At 58.9% G+C, this 16,069-nt stretch overlaps 1 protein-coding gene across 4 annotated transcripts in view; it reads left to right on the forward strand.

The window, feature by feature from the left end:
- Positions 1-14,032, forward strand: part of LOC139268200 (uncharacterized protein KIAA0040 homolog) — a 26,686-nt gene extending 12,654 nt beyond the window's left edge. For all 4 annotated transcript variants that reach the window (XM_070886250.1, XM_070886251.1, XM_070886248.1 and 1 more), the window contains exon 2: positions 12,296-14,032. In XM_070886250.1, the coding sequence (XP_070742351.1) occupies positions 12,470-12,760 (291 nt within the window). In that variant the 5' untranslated portion in view covers positions 12,296-12,469 and the 3' untranslated portion in view covers positions 12,761-14,032. The remainder of the gene's footprint in view (positions 1-12,295) is intronic.
- Positions 14,033-16,069: the final 2,037 nt, after the last annotated feature.

Raw genomic sequence — 16,069 nt, forward strand, 5'->3', positions numbered from 1 at the left:
GTGGGTTGTGTGGATGGGGGGAGGTGGGTTGTGTGGATGGAGGGAGGTGGGTTGTGTGGATGGGGGGAGGTGGGTTGTGTGGATGGGGGGGAGGTGGGTTGTGTGGATGGGGGGAGGTGGGTTGTGTGGATGGGGGGAGGTGTGTTGTGTGGATGGAGGGAGGTGGGTTGTGTGGATGGGGGGAGGTGGGTTGTGTGGATGGGGTGGAGGTGGGTTGTGTGGATGGGGGGGAGGTGGGTTGTGTGGATGGGGTGGAGGTGGGTTGTGTGGATGGGTGGAGGTGGGTTGTGTGGATGGGTGGGAGGTGGGTTGTGTGGATGGAGGGAGGTGGTTGTGTGGATGGGGGGGAGGTGGGGTTGTGTGGATGGGTGGGAGGTGGGTTGTGTGGATGGGGGGAGGAGGGTTGTGGGATGGGGTGGAGGTGGGTTGTGTGGATGGGTGGAGGTGGGTTGTGTGGATGGAGTGGAGGTGGGTTGTGTGGATGGGGGGAGGTGGGTTGTGTGGATGGGAGGGAGGTGGGTTGTGTGGATGGGGGGAGGTGGGTTGTGTGGATGGGGTGGAGGTGGGTTGTGTGGATGGGGTGGAGGTGGGTTGTGTGGATGGCGGGGAGGTGGGTTGTGTGGATGGGGGGAGGTGGGTTGTGTGGATGGGTGGGTGGTGGGTTGTGTGGATGGGGGAGGTGGGTTGTGTGGATGGGGGGAGGTGGGTTGTGTGGATGGGAGGGAGGTGGGTTGTGTGGATGGGGTGGAGGTGGGTTGTGTGGATGGGTGGGTGGTGGGTTATGTGGATGGAGGGGAGGTGGGTTGTGTGGATGGGGTGGAGGTGGGTTGTGTGGATGGGGGGGAGGGTGGGTTGTGTGGATGGGGTGGAGGTGGGTTGTGTGGATGGTGGGTGGTGGGTTGTGTGATGGAGTGGAGGTGGGTTGTGTGGATGGGGGGAGGTGGGTTGTGTGGATGGGGGGGAGGTGGGTTGTGTGGATGGGGGAGGTGGGTTGTGTGGATGGGGGGAGGTGGGTTGTGTGGATGGGGGGAGGTGGGTTGTGTGGATGGGGGGAGGTGGGTTGTGTGGATGGGGGGAGGTGGGTTGTGTGGATGGGGGGAGGTGGGTTGTGTGAATGGGGGTGAGGTGGGTTGTGTGGATGGGGGTGAGGTGGGTTGTGTGGATGGGGGAGGTGGGTTGTGTGGATGGGTGGAGGTGGGTTGTGTGGATGGGGGGAGGTGGGTTGTGTGGATGGGGGGAGGTGGGTTGTGTGGATGGGTGGAGGTGGGTTGTGTGATGGGTGGAGGTGGGTTGTGTGGATGGAGGGAGGTGGGTTGTGTGGATGGGTGGAGGTGGGTTGTGTGGATGGGGGGAGGTGGGTTGTGTGGATGGGGGGAGGTGGGTTGTGTGGATGGGGGAGGTGGGTTGTGTGGATGGGTGGAGGTGGGTTGTGTGGATGGGTGGAGGTGGGGTTGTGGATGGGTGGAGGTGGGTTGTGTGGATGGGGGGAGGTGGGTTGTGTGGATGGGGGGAGGTGGGTTGTGTGGATGGGGGGAGGTGGGTTGTGTGGATGGGGGGAGGTGGGTTGTGTGGATGGGTGGAGGTGGGTTGTGTGGATGGGTGGAGGTGGGTTGTGTGGATGGGTGGAGGTGGGTTTTGTGGATGGGTGGAGGTGGGTTGTGTGAATGGGTGTAGGTGGGTTGTGTGGATGGAGGGAGGTGGGTTGTGTGGGATGGGTGGAGGTGGGTTGTGTGGACGGGGGGAGGTGGGTTGTGTGGATGGGGGGAGGTGAGTTGTGTGGATGGGGGGAGGTGGGTTGTGTGGATGGGGGGAGGTGGGTTGTGTGGATGGGGGGAGGTGGGTTGTGTGGATGGGGGGAGGTGGGTTGTGTGGATGGGGGAGGTGGGTTGTGGGATGGGGGGAGGTGTGTTGTGTGGATGGGGGGAGGTGGGTTGTGTGGATGGGGGGAGGTGGGTTGTGTGGATGGGGGGAGTGGGTTGTGTGGATGGGGGGAGGTGGGTTGTGTGAATGGGGGTGAGGTGGGTTGTGTGGATGGGGGGAGGTGGGGTTGTGTGGATGGGGGGAGGTGGGTTGTGTGGATGGGGGGAGGTGGGTTGTGTGGATGGGGGGAGGTGGGTTGTGTGGATGGGTGGAGTTGGGTTGTGTGGATGGGGGGAGGTGGGTTGTGTGGATGGGGTGGAGGTGGTTGTGTGGATGGGGGGGAGGTGGGTTGTGTGGATGGAGGGAGGTGGGTTGTGTGGATGGGGGGGTGGGTTGTGTGGATGGGGTGGGAGGTGGGTTGTGTGGATGGAGGGAGGTGGGTTGTGTGGATGGGGGGAGGTGGGTTGTGTGGATGGGGGAGGTGGGTTGTGTGGATGGGGGAGGTGGGTTGTGTGGATGGGGGGAGGGGGGTTGTGTGGATGGGGGAGTTGGGGGGGTGGGGGGGTGGGTTGTGTGAATGGGGGTGAGGTGGGTTGTGTGGATGGGGGAGGTGGGTGTGTGGATGGGGAGGTGGGTGTGTGGATGGTGGGGAGGTGGGTTGTGTGGATGGGGGGAGGTGGGTTGTGTGGATGGGGGGAGGTGGGTTGTGTGGATGGGGGGAGGTGGGTTGTGTGAATGGGGGTGAGGTGGGTTGTGTGGATGGGGGTGAGGTGGGTTGTGTGGATGGGGGGAGGTGGGTTGTGTGGATGGGTGGAGGGTGTGTGGATGGGGGAGGTGGGTTGTGTGGATGGGGGGAGGTGGGTTGTGTGGATGGGTGGAGGTGGGTAGTGTGGATGGGTGGAGGTGGGTTGTGTGGAGGGGGGAGGTGGGTGTGTGAATGGGGGGAGGTGGGTTGTGTGGATGGGGAAGGAGGGTTGTGTGAATGGGTGGAGGTGGGTTGTGTGGATGGGTGAGGTGGGTTCTGTGGATGGGTGGAGGTGGGTTGTGTGGATGGGGGGAGGTGGGTTGTGTGGATGGGGGGAGGTGGGTTGTGTGGATGGGTGGAGGTGGGTTGTGTGGATGGAGGGAGGTGGGTTGTGTGGATGGGGGGAGGTGGGTTGTGTGGATGGGTGGAGGTGGGTTGTGTGGATGGGTGGAGGTGGGTGTGTGGATGGGGAGGTGGGTTGTGTGGATGGGGGGAGTGGGTTTTGTGGATGGGGGGAGGTGGGTTGTGTGGATGGGGGGAGGTGGGTTGTGTGGATGGTGGAGGTGGGTTGTGTGGATGGGTGGAGGTGGGTTGTGTGGATGGGTGGAGTGGGTTGTGTGGATGGGGGGAGGTGGGTTGTGTGGATGGGGGGAGGTGGGTTGTGTGGATGGGTGGGGTGGGTTGTGTGGATGGGGGGAGGTGGGGTTGTGTGGATGCAGGGAGGTGGGTTGTGTGGATGGGTGGAGGTGGGTTGTGTGGATGGAGGGAGGTGGGTTGTGTGGATGGGTGGAGGTGGGTTGTGTGGATGGGGGGGAGGTGGGTTTTGTGGGATGGGGGGAGGTGGGTTGTGTGGATGGGGGGAGGTGGGTTGTGTGGATGGGTGGAGGTGGGTTGTGTGGATGGAGGGAGGTGGGTTGTGTGGATGGAGGGAGGTGGGTTGTGTGGATGGGTGGAGGTGGGTTGTGTGGATGGGGGGAGGTGGGTTGTGTGGATGGTGGAGGTGGGTTGTGTGGATGGGGGGAGGTGGATTGTGGATGGGTGGAGGTGGGTTGTGTGGATGGGTGGAGGTGGGTTGTGTGGATGGGTGGAGGTGGGTTGTGTGGATGGGGGGAGGTGGGTTGTGTGGATGCGGGGAGGTGGGTTGTGTGGATGCAGGGAGGTGGGTTGTGCTGATGGGTGGAGGTGGGTTGTGTGGATGGGTGGTGGTGGGTTGTGTGGATGGGTGGAGGTGGGTTGTGTGGATGGGGGGAGGTGGGTTGTGTGGATGGAGGGAGGTGGGTTGTGTGGATGGGTGGAGGTGGGTTGTGTGGATGGGTGGAGGTGGGTTGTGTGGATGGAGGGAGGTGGGTTGTGTGGATGGAGGGAGGTGGGTTGTGTGGATGGGGGGAGGTGGGTTGTGTGGATGGGTGGAGGTGGGTTGTGTGGATGGGTGGAGGTGGGTTGTGTGGATGGAGGGAGGTGGGTTGTGTGGATGGGGGGAGGTGGGTTGTGTGGATGGGTGGAGGTGGGTTGTGTGGATGGGTGGAGGTGGGTTTTGTGGATGGGTGGAGGTGGGTTGTGTGGATGGGGGGAGGTGGGTTGTGTGGATGGGTGGAGGTGGGTTGTGTGGATGGGTGGAGGTGGGTTGTGTGGATGGAGGGAGGTGGGTTGTGTGGATGGGGGGAGGTGGGTTGTGTGAATGGGTGGAGGTGGGTTGTGTGGATGGGTGGAGGTGGGTTGTGTGGATGGGTGGAGGTGGGTTGTGTGGATGGGGGGAGGTGGGTTGTGTGGATGGGTGGAGGTGGGTTGTGTGGATGGGGGGAGGTGGGTTGTGTGGATGGGGGTGAGGTGGGTTGTGTGGATGGGGGGAGTTGGGTTGTGTGGATGGGGGTGAGGTGGGTTGTGTGGATGGAGGGAGGTGGGTTGTGTGGATGGGGGGAGGTGGGTTGTGTGGATGGGGGGAGGAGGGTTGTGTGGATGGAGGGAGGTGGGTTGTGTGGATGGGGGGAGGTGGGTTGTGTGGATGGGGGGGAGGTGGGTTGTGTGGATGGGGGGAGGTGGGTTGTGTGGATGGGGGGAGGTGTGTTGTGTGGATGGAGGGAGGTGGGTTGTGTGGATGGGGGGAGGTGGGTTGTGTGGATGGGGTGGAGGTGGGATGTGTGGATGGGGGGGAGGTGGGTTGTGTGGATGGGGTGGAGGTGGGTTGTGTGGATGGGTGGGTGGTGGGTTGTGTGGATGGAGGGAGGTGGGTTGTGTGGATGGGGGGAGGTGGGTTGTGTGGATGGGGGGGAGGTGGGTTGTGTGGATGGAGGGAGGTGGGTTGTGTGGATGGGGTGGAGGTGGGTTGTGTGGATGGGGTGGAGGTGGGTTGTGTGGATGGCGGGGAGGTGGGTTGTGTGGATGGGGTGGAGGTGGGTTGTGTGGATGGGTGGGTGGTGGGTTGTGTGGATGGAGGGAGGTGGGTTGTGTGGATGGGGGGAGGTGGGTTGTGTGGATGGGGGGGAGGTGGGTTGTGTGGATGGAGGGAGGTGGGTTGTGTGGATGGGGGGAGGTGGGTTGTGTGGATGGGGGGAGGTGGGTTGTGTGGATGGGTGGGTGGTGGGTTGTGTGGATGGGGGGAGGTGGGTTGTGTGGATGGGGGGGAGGTGGGTTGTGTGGATGGAGGGAGGTGGGTTGTGTGGATGGGGTGGAGGTGGGTTGTGTGGATGGGTGGGTGGTGGGTTATGTGGATGGAGGGGAGGTGGGTTGTGTGGATGGGGTGGAGGTGGGTTGTGTGGATGGGGGGGAGGTGGGTTGTGTGGATGGGGTGGAGGTGGGTTGTGTGGATGGGTGGGTGGTGGGTTGTGTGGATGGAGGGAGGTGGGTTGTGTGGATGGGGGGAGGTGGGTTGTGTGGATGGGGGGGAGGTGGGTTGTGTGGATGGAGGGAGGTGGGTTGTGTGGATGGGGGGAGGTGGGTTGTGTGGATGGGGGGAGGTGGGTTGTGTGGATGGGTGGAGGTGGGTTGTGTGGATGGGGGGAGGTGGGTTGTGTGGATGGGGGGAGGTGGGTTGTGTGAATGGGGGTGAGGTGGGTTGTGTGGATGGGGGTGAGGTGGGTTGTGTGGATGGGGGGAGGTGGGTTGTGTGGATGGGTGGAGGTGGGTTGTGTGGATGGGGGGAGGTGGGTTGTGTGGATGGGGGGAGGTGGGTTGTGTGGATGGGTGGAGGTGGGTTGTGTGGATGGGTGGAGGTGGGTTGTGTGGATGGAGGGAGGTGGGTTGTGTGGATGGGTGGAGGTGGGTTGTGTGGATGGAGGGAGGTGGGTTGTGTGGATGGGTGGAGGTGGGTTGTGTGGATGGGGGGAGGTGGGTTGTGTGGATGGGGGGAGGTGGGTTGTGTGGATGGGGGGAGGTGGGTTGTGTGGATGGGTGGAGGTGGGTTGTGTGGATGGGTGGAGGTGGGTTCTGTGGATGGGTGGAGGTGGGTTGTGTGGATGGGGGGAGGTGGGTTGTGTGGATGGGGGGGAGGTGGGTTGTGTGGATGGGGGGAGGTGGGTTGTGTGGATGGGGGGAGGTGGGTTGTGTGGATGGGTGGAGGTGGGTTGTGTGGATGGGTGGAGGTGGGTTGTGTGGATGGGTGGAGGTGGGTTTTGTGGATGGGTGGAGGTGGGTTGTGTGAATGGGTGTAGGTGGGTTGTGTGGATGGAGGGAGGTGGGTTGTGTGGATGGGTGGAGGTGGGTTGTGTGGACGGGGGGAGGTGGGTTGTGTGGATGGGGGGAGGTGAGTTGTGTGGATGGGGGGAGGTGGGTTGTGTGGATGGGGGGAGGTGGGTTGTGTGGATGGGGGGAGGTGGGTTGTGTGGATGGGGGGAGGTGGGTTGTGTGGATGGGGGGAGGTGGGTTGTGTGGATGGGGGGAGGTGTGTTGTGTGGATGGGGGGAGGTGGGTTGTGTGGATGGGGGAGGTGGGTTGTGTGGATGGGGGGAGTTGGGTTGTGTGGATGGGGGGAGGTGGGTTGTGTGAATGGGGGTGAGGTGGGTTGTGTGGATGGGGGGAGGTGGGTTGTGTGGATGGGGGGAGGTGGGTTGTGTGGATGGGGGGAGGTGGGTTGTGTGGATGGGGGGAGGTGGGTTGTGTGGATGGGTGGAGTTGGGTTGTGTGGATGGGGGGGAGGTGGGTTGTGTGGATGGGGTGGAGGTGGGTTGTGTGGATGGGGGGGAGGTGGGTTGTGTGGATGGAGGGAGGTGGGTTGTGTGGATGGGGGGAGGTGGGTTGTGTGGATGGGGGGGAGGTGGGTTGTGTGGATGGAGGGAGGTGGGTTGTGTGGATGGGGGGAGGTGGGTTGTGTGGATGGGGGGAGGTGGGTTGTGTGGATGGGGGGAGGTGGGTTGTGTGGATGGGGGGAGGTGGGTTGTGTGGATGGGGCGAGGTGGGTTGTGTGGATGGGGGGAGGTGGGTTGTGTGAATGGGGGTGAGGTGGGTTGTGTGGATGGGGGGAGGTGGGTTGTGTGGATGGGGGGAGGTGGGTTGTGTGGATGGGGGGAGGTGGGTTGTGTGGATGGGGGGAGGTGGGTTGTGTGGATGGGGGGAGGTGGGTTGTGTGGATGGGGGGAGGTGGGTTGTGTGAATGGGGGTGAGGTGGGTTGTGTGGATGGGGGTGAGGTGGGTTGTGTGGATGGGGGGAGGTGGGTTGTGTGGATGGGTGGAGGTGGGTTGTGTGGATGGGGGGAGGTGGGTTGTGTGGATGGGGGGAGGTGGGTTGTGTGGATGGGTGGAGGTGGGTAGTGTGGATGGGTGGAGGTGGGTTGTGTGGATGGGGGGAGGTGGGTTGTGTGAATGGGGGGAGGTGGGTTGTGTGGATGGGGAAGGAGGGTTGTGTGAATGGGTGGAGGTGGGTTGTGTGGATGGGTGGAGGTGGGTTCTGTGGATGGGTGGAGGTGGGTTGTGTGGATGGGGGGAGGTGGGTTGTGTGGATGGGGGGAGGTGGGTTGTGTGGATGGGTGGAGGTGGGTTGTGTGGATGGAGGGAGGTGGGTTGTGTGGATGGGGGGAGGTGGGTTGTGTGGATGGGTGGAGGTGGGTTGTGTGGATGGGGGTAGGTGGGTTGTGTGGATGGGGGGAGGTGAGTTGTGTGGATGGGGGGAGGTGGGTTGTGTGGATGGGGGGAGGTGGGTTGTGTGGATGGGGGGAGGTGGGTTGTGTGGATGGGTGGAGGTGGGTTGTGTGGATGGCGGGAGGTGGGTTGTGTGGATGGGTGGAGGTGGGTTGTGTGGATGGGTGGAGGTGGGTTGTGTGGATGGAGGGAGGTGGGTTGTGTGGATGGGTGGAGGTGGGTTGTGTGGATGGGTGGAGGTGGGTTGTGTGGATGGCGGGAGGTGGGTTGTGTGGATGGGTGGAGGTGGATGTGTGGATGGAGGGAGGTGGGTTGTGTGAATGGCGGGAGGTGGGTTGTGTGGATGGAGTGAGGTGGGTTGTGTGGATGGGGGGAGGTGGGTTGTGTGGATGGGGGGAGGTGGGTTGTGTGGATGGAGGGAGGTGGGTTGTGTGGATGGGGGGGAGGTGGGTTGTGTGGATGGGGGGAGGTGGGTTGTGTGGATGGGGGGAGGTGGGTTGTGTGGATGGGGGGAGGTGGGTTGTGTGGATGGAGGGAGGTGGGTTGTGTGTATGGGGGGGAGGTGGGTTGTGTGGATGGGGGGAGGTGGGTTGTGTGGATGGGGGGAGGTGGGTTGTGTGGATGGGGGGAGGTGGGTTGTGTGGATGGGTGGAGGTGGGTTGTGTGGATGGGTGGAGGTGGGTTCTGTGGATGGGTGGAGGTGGGTTGTGTGGATGGGGGGAGGTGGGTTGTGTGGATGGGGGGGAGGTGGGTTGTGTGGATGGGGGGAGGTGGGTTGTGTGGATGGGTGGAGGTGGGTTGTGTGGATGGGTGGAGGTGGGTTGTGTGGATGGGTGGAGGTGGGTTTTGTGGATGGGTGGAGGTGGGTTGTGTGAATGGGTGTAGGTGGGTTGTGTGGATGGAGGGAGGTGGGTTGTGTGGATGGGTGGAGGTGGGTTGTGTGGACGGGGGGAGGTGGGTTGTGTGGATGGGGGGAGGTGAGTTGTGTGGATGGGGGGAGGTGGGTTGTGTGGATGGGGGGAGGTGGGTTGTGTGGATGGGGGGAGGTGGGTTGTGTGGATGGGGGGAGGTGGGTTGTGTGGATGGGGGGAGGTGGGTTGTGTGGATGGGGGGAGGTGGGTTGTGTGGATGGGGGGAGGTGGGTTGTGTGGATGGGGGGAGGTGGGTTGTGTGGATGGGGGGAGTTGGGTTGTGTGGATGGGGGGAGGTGGGTTGTGTGAATGGGGGTGAGGTGGGTTGTGTGGATGGGGGGAGGTGGGTTGTGTGGATGGGGGGAGGTGGGTTGTGTGGATGGGGGGAGGTGGGTTGTGTGGATGGGGGGAGGTGGGTTGTGTGGATGGGTGGAGTTGGGTTGTGTGGATGGGGGGGAGGTGGGTTGTGTGGATGGGGTGGAGGTGGGTTGTGTGGATGGGGGGGAGGTGGGTTGTGTGGATGGAGGGAGGTGGGTTGTGTGGATGGGGGGAGGTGGGTTGTGTGGATGGGGGGGAGGTGGGTTGTGTGGATGGAGGGAGGTGGGTTGTGTGGATGGGGGGAGGTGGGTTGTGTGGATGGGGGGAGGTGGGTTGTGTGGATGGGGGGAGGTGGGTTGTGTGGATGGGGGGAGGTGGGTTGTGTGGATGGGGCGAGGTGGGTTGTGTGGATGGGGGGAGGTGGGTTGTGTGAATGGGGGTGAGGTGGGTTGTGTGGATGGGGGGAGGTGGGTTGTGTGGATGGGGGGAGGTGGGTTGTGTGGATGGGGGGAGGTGGGTTGTGTGGATGGGGGGAGGTGGGTTGTGTGGATGGGGGGAGGTGGGTTGTGTGGATGGGGGGAGGTGGGTTGTGTGAATGGGGGTGAGGTGGGTTGTGTGGATGGGGGTGAGGTGGGTTGTGTGGATGGGGGGAGGTGGGTTGTGTGGATGGGTGGAGGTGGGTTGTGTGGATGGGGGGAGGTGGGTTGTGTGGATGGGGGGAGGTGGGTTGTGTGGATGGGTGGAGGTGGGTAGTGTGGATGGGTGGAGGTGGGTTGTGTGGATGGGGGGAGGTGGGTTGTGTGAATGGGGGGAGGTGGGTTGTGTGGATGGGGAAGGAGGGTTGTGTGAATGGGTGGAGGTGGGTTGTGTGGATGGGTGGAGGTGGGTTCTGTGGATGGGTGGAGGTGGGTTGTGTGGATGGGGGGAGGTGGGTTGTGTGGATGGGGGGAGGTGGGTTGTGTGGATGGGTGGAGGTGGGTTGTGTGGATGGAGGGAGGTGGGTTGTGTGGATGGGGGGAGGTGGGTTGTGTGGATGGGTGGAGGTGGGTTGTGTGGATGGGGGTAGGTGGGTTGTGTGGATGGGGGGAGGTGAGTTGTGTGGATGGGGGGAGGTGGGTTGTGTGGATGGGGGGAGGTGGGTTGTGTGGATGGGGGGAGGTGGGTTGTGTGGATGGGTGGAGGTGGGTTGTGTGGATGGCGGGAGGTGGGTTGTGTGGATGGGTGGAGGTGGGTTGTGTGGATGGGTGGAGGTGGGTTGTGTGGATGGAGGGAGGTGGGTTGTGTGGATGGGTTGAGGTGGGTTGTGTGGATGGGTGGAGGTGGGTTGTGTGGATGGCGGGAGGTGGGTTGTGTGGATGGGTGGAGGTGGGTTGTGTGGATGGAGGGAGGTGGGTTGTGTGAATGGCGGGAGGTGGGTTGTGTGGATGGGTGGAGGTGGGTTGTGTGGATGGGTGGAGGTGGGTTGTGTGGATGGTGGGAGGTGGGTTGTGTGGATGGAGGGAGGTGGGTTGTGTGGATGGGGGGAGGTGGGTTGTGTGGATGGGGGGAGGTGGGTTGTGTGGATGGAGGGAGGTGGGTTGTGTGGATGGGGGGGAGGTGGGTTGTGTGGATGGGGGGAGGTGGGTTGTGTGGATGGGGGGAGGTGGGTTGTGTGGATGGGGGGAGGTGGGTTGTGTGGATGGAGGGAGGTGGGTTGTGTGTATGGGGGGGAGGTGGGTTGTGTGGATGGGGGGAGGTGGGTTGTGTGGATGGGTGGAGGTGGGTTGTGTGGATGGGGGGAGGTGGGTTGTGTGGATGGGGGGAGGTGGGTTGTGTGGTAGGGTGGAGGTGGGTTGTGTGGATGGGGGGAGGTGGGTTGTGTGGATGGGGGGAGGTGGGTTGTGTGGATGGGTGGAGGTGGGTTGTGTGGATGGGGGGAGGTGGGTTGTGTGGATGGGGGGAGGTGGGTTGTGTGGATGGGGGGAGGTGGGTTGTGTGGATGGGTGGAGGTGGGTTGTGTGGATGGGTGGAGGTGGGTTGTGTGGATGGGGGTGAGGTGCGTTGTCCAGGAGTGAGCATGCAAACTGCCAGTGTCCCTTATGAAGGCAAAGTCATGTTTGACAAATTTGCTGGAATTCTTTGAGGATGTAATGAACAGGGTGGATAAAGGGGAACCAGTGGATGTGTTGTATTTGGACTTCGAGAAGGCATCTGATAAGGTGCCACATAAAAGGTTACTGCACAAGATAAAAGTTCACGGGGTTAGCATGGATTGAGGATCAGCTAACTAACAGAAAACAGAAGAGCCGGGATAAATGGTTAATTCTCGGGTTGGCAACCAGTAACTAGTGGGGTGCCATAGGGATCAGTGCTGGGACCCCAACTATTTACAATCTATATTAACGACTTGGAAGAAGGGACTGAATGTAATGTAGCCAAGTTTGCTGACAATACAAAGATGGGAGGCAAAGCAATGTGTGAGGAGGACACAAAAAACCTGCAAAAGGATATAGACAAGCTAAGTGAGTGGGCAAGAATTTCGCAGACGGAGTATAATGTTGGAAAGTGTGAGGTCATGCACTTAGACAGAAAAAAATCAAAGAGCAAGTTATTATTTAAATGAAGAAAGATTGCAAAGTGCCGCAGTACAGTGGGACCTGGGGGTACTTGTGCATGAAACACAAAAGGTTAGTATGCAGGTACAGCAAGTGATCAGGAAGGCCAATGGAATCTTGGCCTTTATTACAAAGGGGATGGAGTATAAAAGCAGGGAAGTCTTGCTACAGCTATACAGGGTATCGGTGAGGCCACACCTGGAATACTGCGTGCAGTTTTGGTTTCCATATTTACGAAAGGATATACTTGCTTTGGAGGCAGTTCAGAGAAGGTTCACGAGGTTGATTCCGGGGATGAGGGGGTTGAGTTATGAGGAAAGATGGAGTAGGTTGGGCCTCTACTCATTGGAATTCAGAAGAATGAGAGGTGATCGTATTGAAACGTATAAGATTATGAGGGGGCTTGACACGGTGGATCCAATGATAGTGCAGACTAGAACTAGAGGACATGATCTTAGAATAAGAGGCCATCCCATTTAAAACTGAGACGAGGAGAAATTTCTTCTCTCAAAGGGTTGTAAATCTGTGGAATTCGCTGCCTCAGAGAGCTGTGGAAGCTGGGACGTTGAGTAGATTTAAGACAGAAATGGACAGTTTCTTAACAGATAAGGGGATAAGGGGTTATGGGGAGCGGGCAGGGAAGTGGACCTGAGTCCATGATCGTATTAAATGACGGAGCAGGCTCGAGGGGTCGTATGGCCTACTCCTGCTCCTATTTCTTATGTTCTTATGTTCTTATGTTAGCGGTGGCCAGTTTATCTTTGGTCTCTAACTGTATTTTTGCTTCCTTACTGCAGGGATCGGGTGGGACAGGGCGAGAGGTGAAGGACAGCTGAGGGTCCTGAAGATCTTTGTGCAGCCCCCGCTGAATATAATAGCACGTAACTCGGCTGTGGGGAGCAGCAAGCGGGACCTGTGTGTGTGAAAGAGTGTGAGGGTGTGCCCTGGGCCAGAGCAGGCTCCGTGTGACAATGCTGGACCATGTGTACTCATTTGTTGATTCAATGTGGGACCTGATTGTGACCAAGCACACTGAGGGTGTGTTCAACTCGGTCTGCCTGGCCGTGCTGTTGATCCTTCCCCTGGTTCTGCTGATTATCTCGCTGTGCCTCTGCTGCCAGGGCTGCTGCTGTGGGCAGGGCTCCTTCTGCAAGTGTTGCCGTCGGCGGAAAGAGACAACGAAGAAGAAAAAATTCACCGACCTTTGGATTCCAAGCCAGCCGCAGCCCATCATGATGGAAAGTCTGTCGGTGCCGGTGTAGCACTGCGTGGTGGGATTCTGTGTTATCTGGCAGTCCACGGGCCGCCCCTCTGCCCCCTTGTCAAATCGGATTGGGGCCAGTTGTGGAGTTTGGCTGGACTGCAGGATCTGGAGAGACCACCTCACGCCTTGGCTGCTCACCCCCTTGGAGACATTTGCAAATGACCTCCCTCGCTGCGCTGCTTGTTGTGGGATGAAGTCAGACGGAGGGTTTCAGCTCTTGCGGCCTCTGTGCCAGTCTCCCACTCCCGAGGACCCAGACCCAGCACACCACCTCAACCGCTCGGGCCCCCAGCTCAGTCGCAATTTGAAACTTTCCTCTGGCCCTTTCTAAACACAACCCTCTGCTTCAAATTTACATTCTGTGGCTTTGTCCGCCTTTATGACTTAAAAGTATCCATTTTTGCATCAGCGCACCATGTGTACAATGATAAATGTATATGTGTTGCAGTAGGGCTGCAGTGTGTGTAATTTGTGTAGTGTGCACTGCAGTATAAAGTGTGACTAGTATTTCACAGCACCAGTGGCGAAGGCAGGAGAGGGTATTCAAACAGCCCCACGATTTCTGTGATTTATTAATTGGACCACTCCTTCTTTCAGAAGAACATGCCTTAGGTCACTTGATCTCTCGCAGGAGCAAGCAATGGTCTTCCAGAGCTGGGCAGCTCCTCAGGTCGACCGGTGAAATCCCATTAGCTCTGCGCTGCTTGTAAATGTTTACCTGCATATTGTAGTGAATCGGAGCAAAGTTATTGACCCTGTCGACACGGAACCAGCAGTTGGATTCTTTGCTTCAGGGTTTTGGACCGACAGTATCGTTTTCACTTGCTTTATTTGAACGGTAAGATTGACTGTGCCCACCCGAAAGGAGCTCGTCCTCTGTCACACTGCTCCAGATGGCCCATCCTTAACGTGCAGTCAGTGCCAACATGTGGTGTGGGTTAGCGGAAGGAGCTGCAAGGTACGAGAGTCTCAGTAAAACTTCCTGTGTGAAGTGTTTGCCGCTGAATTGTAACTCACACCCTCACTCACATACCACATGTGCCTGCAGTTTAACACTGTGTATGAAATGTATTGATATCAAGAGCAGTGTTATTGATATATATATAGATTTCTATAAAGTATCTGCTATTTCCTTGAGATCGACACTGAAAATCATGAAAAAGTATTTTGAGAAAAAAGGTTAAAAGTAGCATCTATTGATTTGTAGATCAGCACATGAAAAGCCATTTATACAGAAAAATTATATTTCATAAAACTCCATTTGAATCAACCTTGTGTCTCCTAGTCTGTCACACATCAATCCGTCACACATCAATCTGCCACATCAATCTGTCATACATGTTCCAGGAGACAGACATCTATATTCAGGGCCCAGTTTCCCTCTATACACAGGGTCCAGGATTCCACTATACACAGGGTCCAGGGTCCCTCTGTAAAGAGGGTCTGATCTTCCTCTATTCACAGGGTCCGGGGTCTCTCTGTACACAGGGTCCAGAGTCTGTCTGTAAGCAAAGTCCGGTATCTCTCTATACACTGGGTCCAGGGTTCATCAATACACAGGGTCCGGGGTCTGTCTATACACAGGGTCCGGGGTCCGTCTATACACAGGGTCCAGGGTCCGGGGTCCGTCTATACACAGGGTCCGGGGTCTGTCAATATGCAAAGTCCGGTATCTCTCTATACACTGGGTCCAGGGTCCCTCTATACACAGGATCCGGGGTCCGTCTATACATAGGGACCGGCTCCGTCTATACACAGGGTCCGGGTCTGTCTATACACAGGGTCCAGGGTCTGTCTATACACAGGGTCCGGGGTCTGTCTCTACACAGGGTCCAGAATCCCTCTATACACAGGGTCCGGGGTCCGTCTATACACAGGGTCCGAGGTCTGTCCATACACAGGGTCCGGGGTCTGTCTATACACAGGGTCCAGAGTCTGTCAATATGCAAAGTCCGGTATCTCTCTATACACTGGGTCCAAGGTCCCTCTATACACAGGATCCGGGGTCTGTCTATACATAGGGTCCGGGCTTCCTCTACACAGGCTCCGAGGTCTGTCTATACACAGGGTCCGGGGTCCGTCTATACAGAGGGTCCGGGGTCCGTCGAAACATAGGGTTGGGGTCTGTGTATACACAGGGTCCAGAGTCTGTCAATATGCAAAGTCCGGTATCTCTCTATACACTGGGTCCGGGGTCCCTCTATACATAGGGTCTGGGGTCTGTCTATACACAGGGTCCGGGGTCTGTCTATACACAGGGTCCGGGGTCTGTCTATACACAGGGTCCGGGGTCTGTCTATACACAGGGTCCGGGCTTCCTCTATACACAGGGTCCAGGATCCCTCTATACACAGGGTCCGGGGTCTGTCTATACACAGGGTCCGGGGTCCCTCTACACAGGCTCCGAGGTCTGTCTATACACAGGGTCCGGGGTCTGTCAATATGCAAAGTCCGGTATCTCTCTATACACTGGGTCCGGGGTCCCTCTATACACAGGGTCCGGGGTCTGTCTATACACAGGGTCCGGGGTCTGTCTATACACAGGGTCCGGGCTTCCTCTATACACAGGGTCCAGGATCCCTCTATACACAGGGTCCGGGGTCTGTCTATACACAGGGTCCGGGGTCCCTCTACACAGGCTCCGAGGTCTGTCTATACACAGGGTCCGGGGTCTGTCAATATGCAAAGTCCGGTATCTCTCTATACACTGGGTCCGGGGTCCCTCTATACATAGGGTCTGGGGTCTGTCTATACATAGGTTCCGGGGTCGCTCTATACACAGGGTCCGGGGTCCCTCTGTACACAGGTTCTGGGGTCCCTCTGTACACAGGGTCCGGAGTCTGTCTATACACAGGGTCCGGGGTCTGTCTCTACACAGGGTCCAGAATCCCTCTATACACAGGGTCCGGGGTCTGTCTATACAGAGGGTCCGGGGTCCGTCGAAACATAGGGTTGGGGTCTGTCTATACACAGGGTCCAGAGTCTGTCAATATGCAAAGTCCGGTATCTCTCTATACACTGGGTCCAAGGTCCCTCTATACACAGGATCCGGGGTCTGTCTATACACAGGGTCCGGGCTTCCTCTATACACAGGATCCGGGGTCCCTCTATACATAGGGTCTGGGGTCTGTCTATACATAGGTTCCGGGGTCCCTCTACACAGGCTCCGAGGTCCCTCTGTACACAGGTTCTGGGGTCCCTCTGTACACAGGGTCCGGAGTCTCCCTCTATACATAGGGTCTGGGGTCTGTCTATACATAGGTTCCGGGGTCCCTCTGTACACAGGGTCCGGAGTCTCCCTCTATAC

This window comes from Pristiophorus japonicus, chromosome 8, assembly GCF_044704955.1.
Source record: "Pristiophorus japonicus isolate sPriJap1 chromosome 8, sPriJap1.hap1, whole genome shotgun sequence".
Classification (NCBI taxonomy): Eukaryota; Metazoa; Chordata; class Chondrichthyes; family Pristiophoridae; genus Pristiophorus; species Pristiophorus japonicus.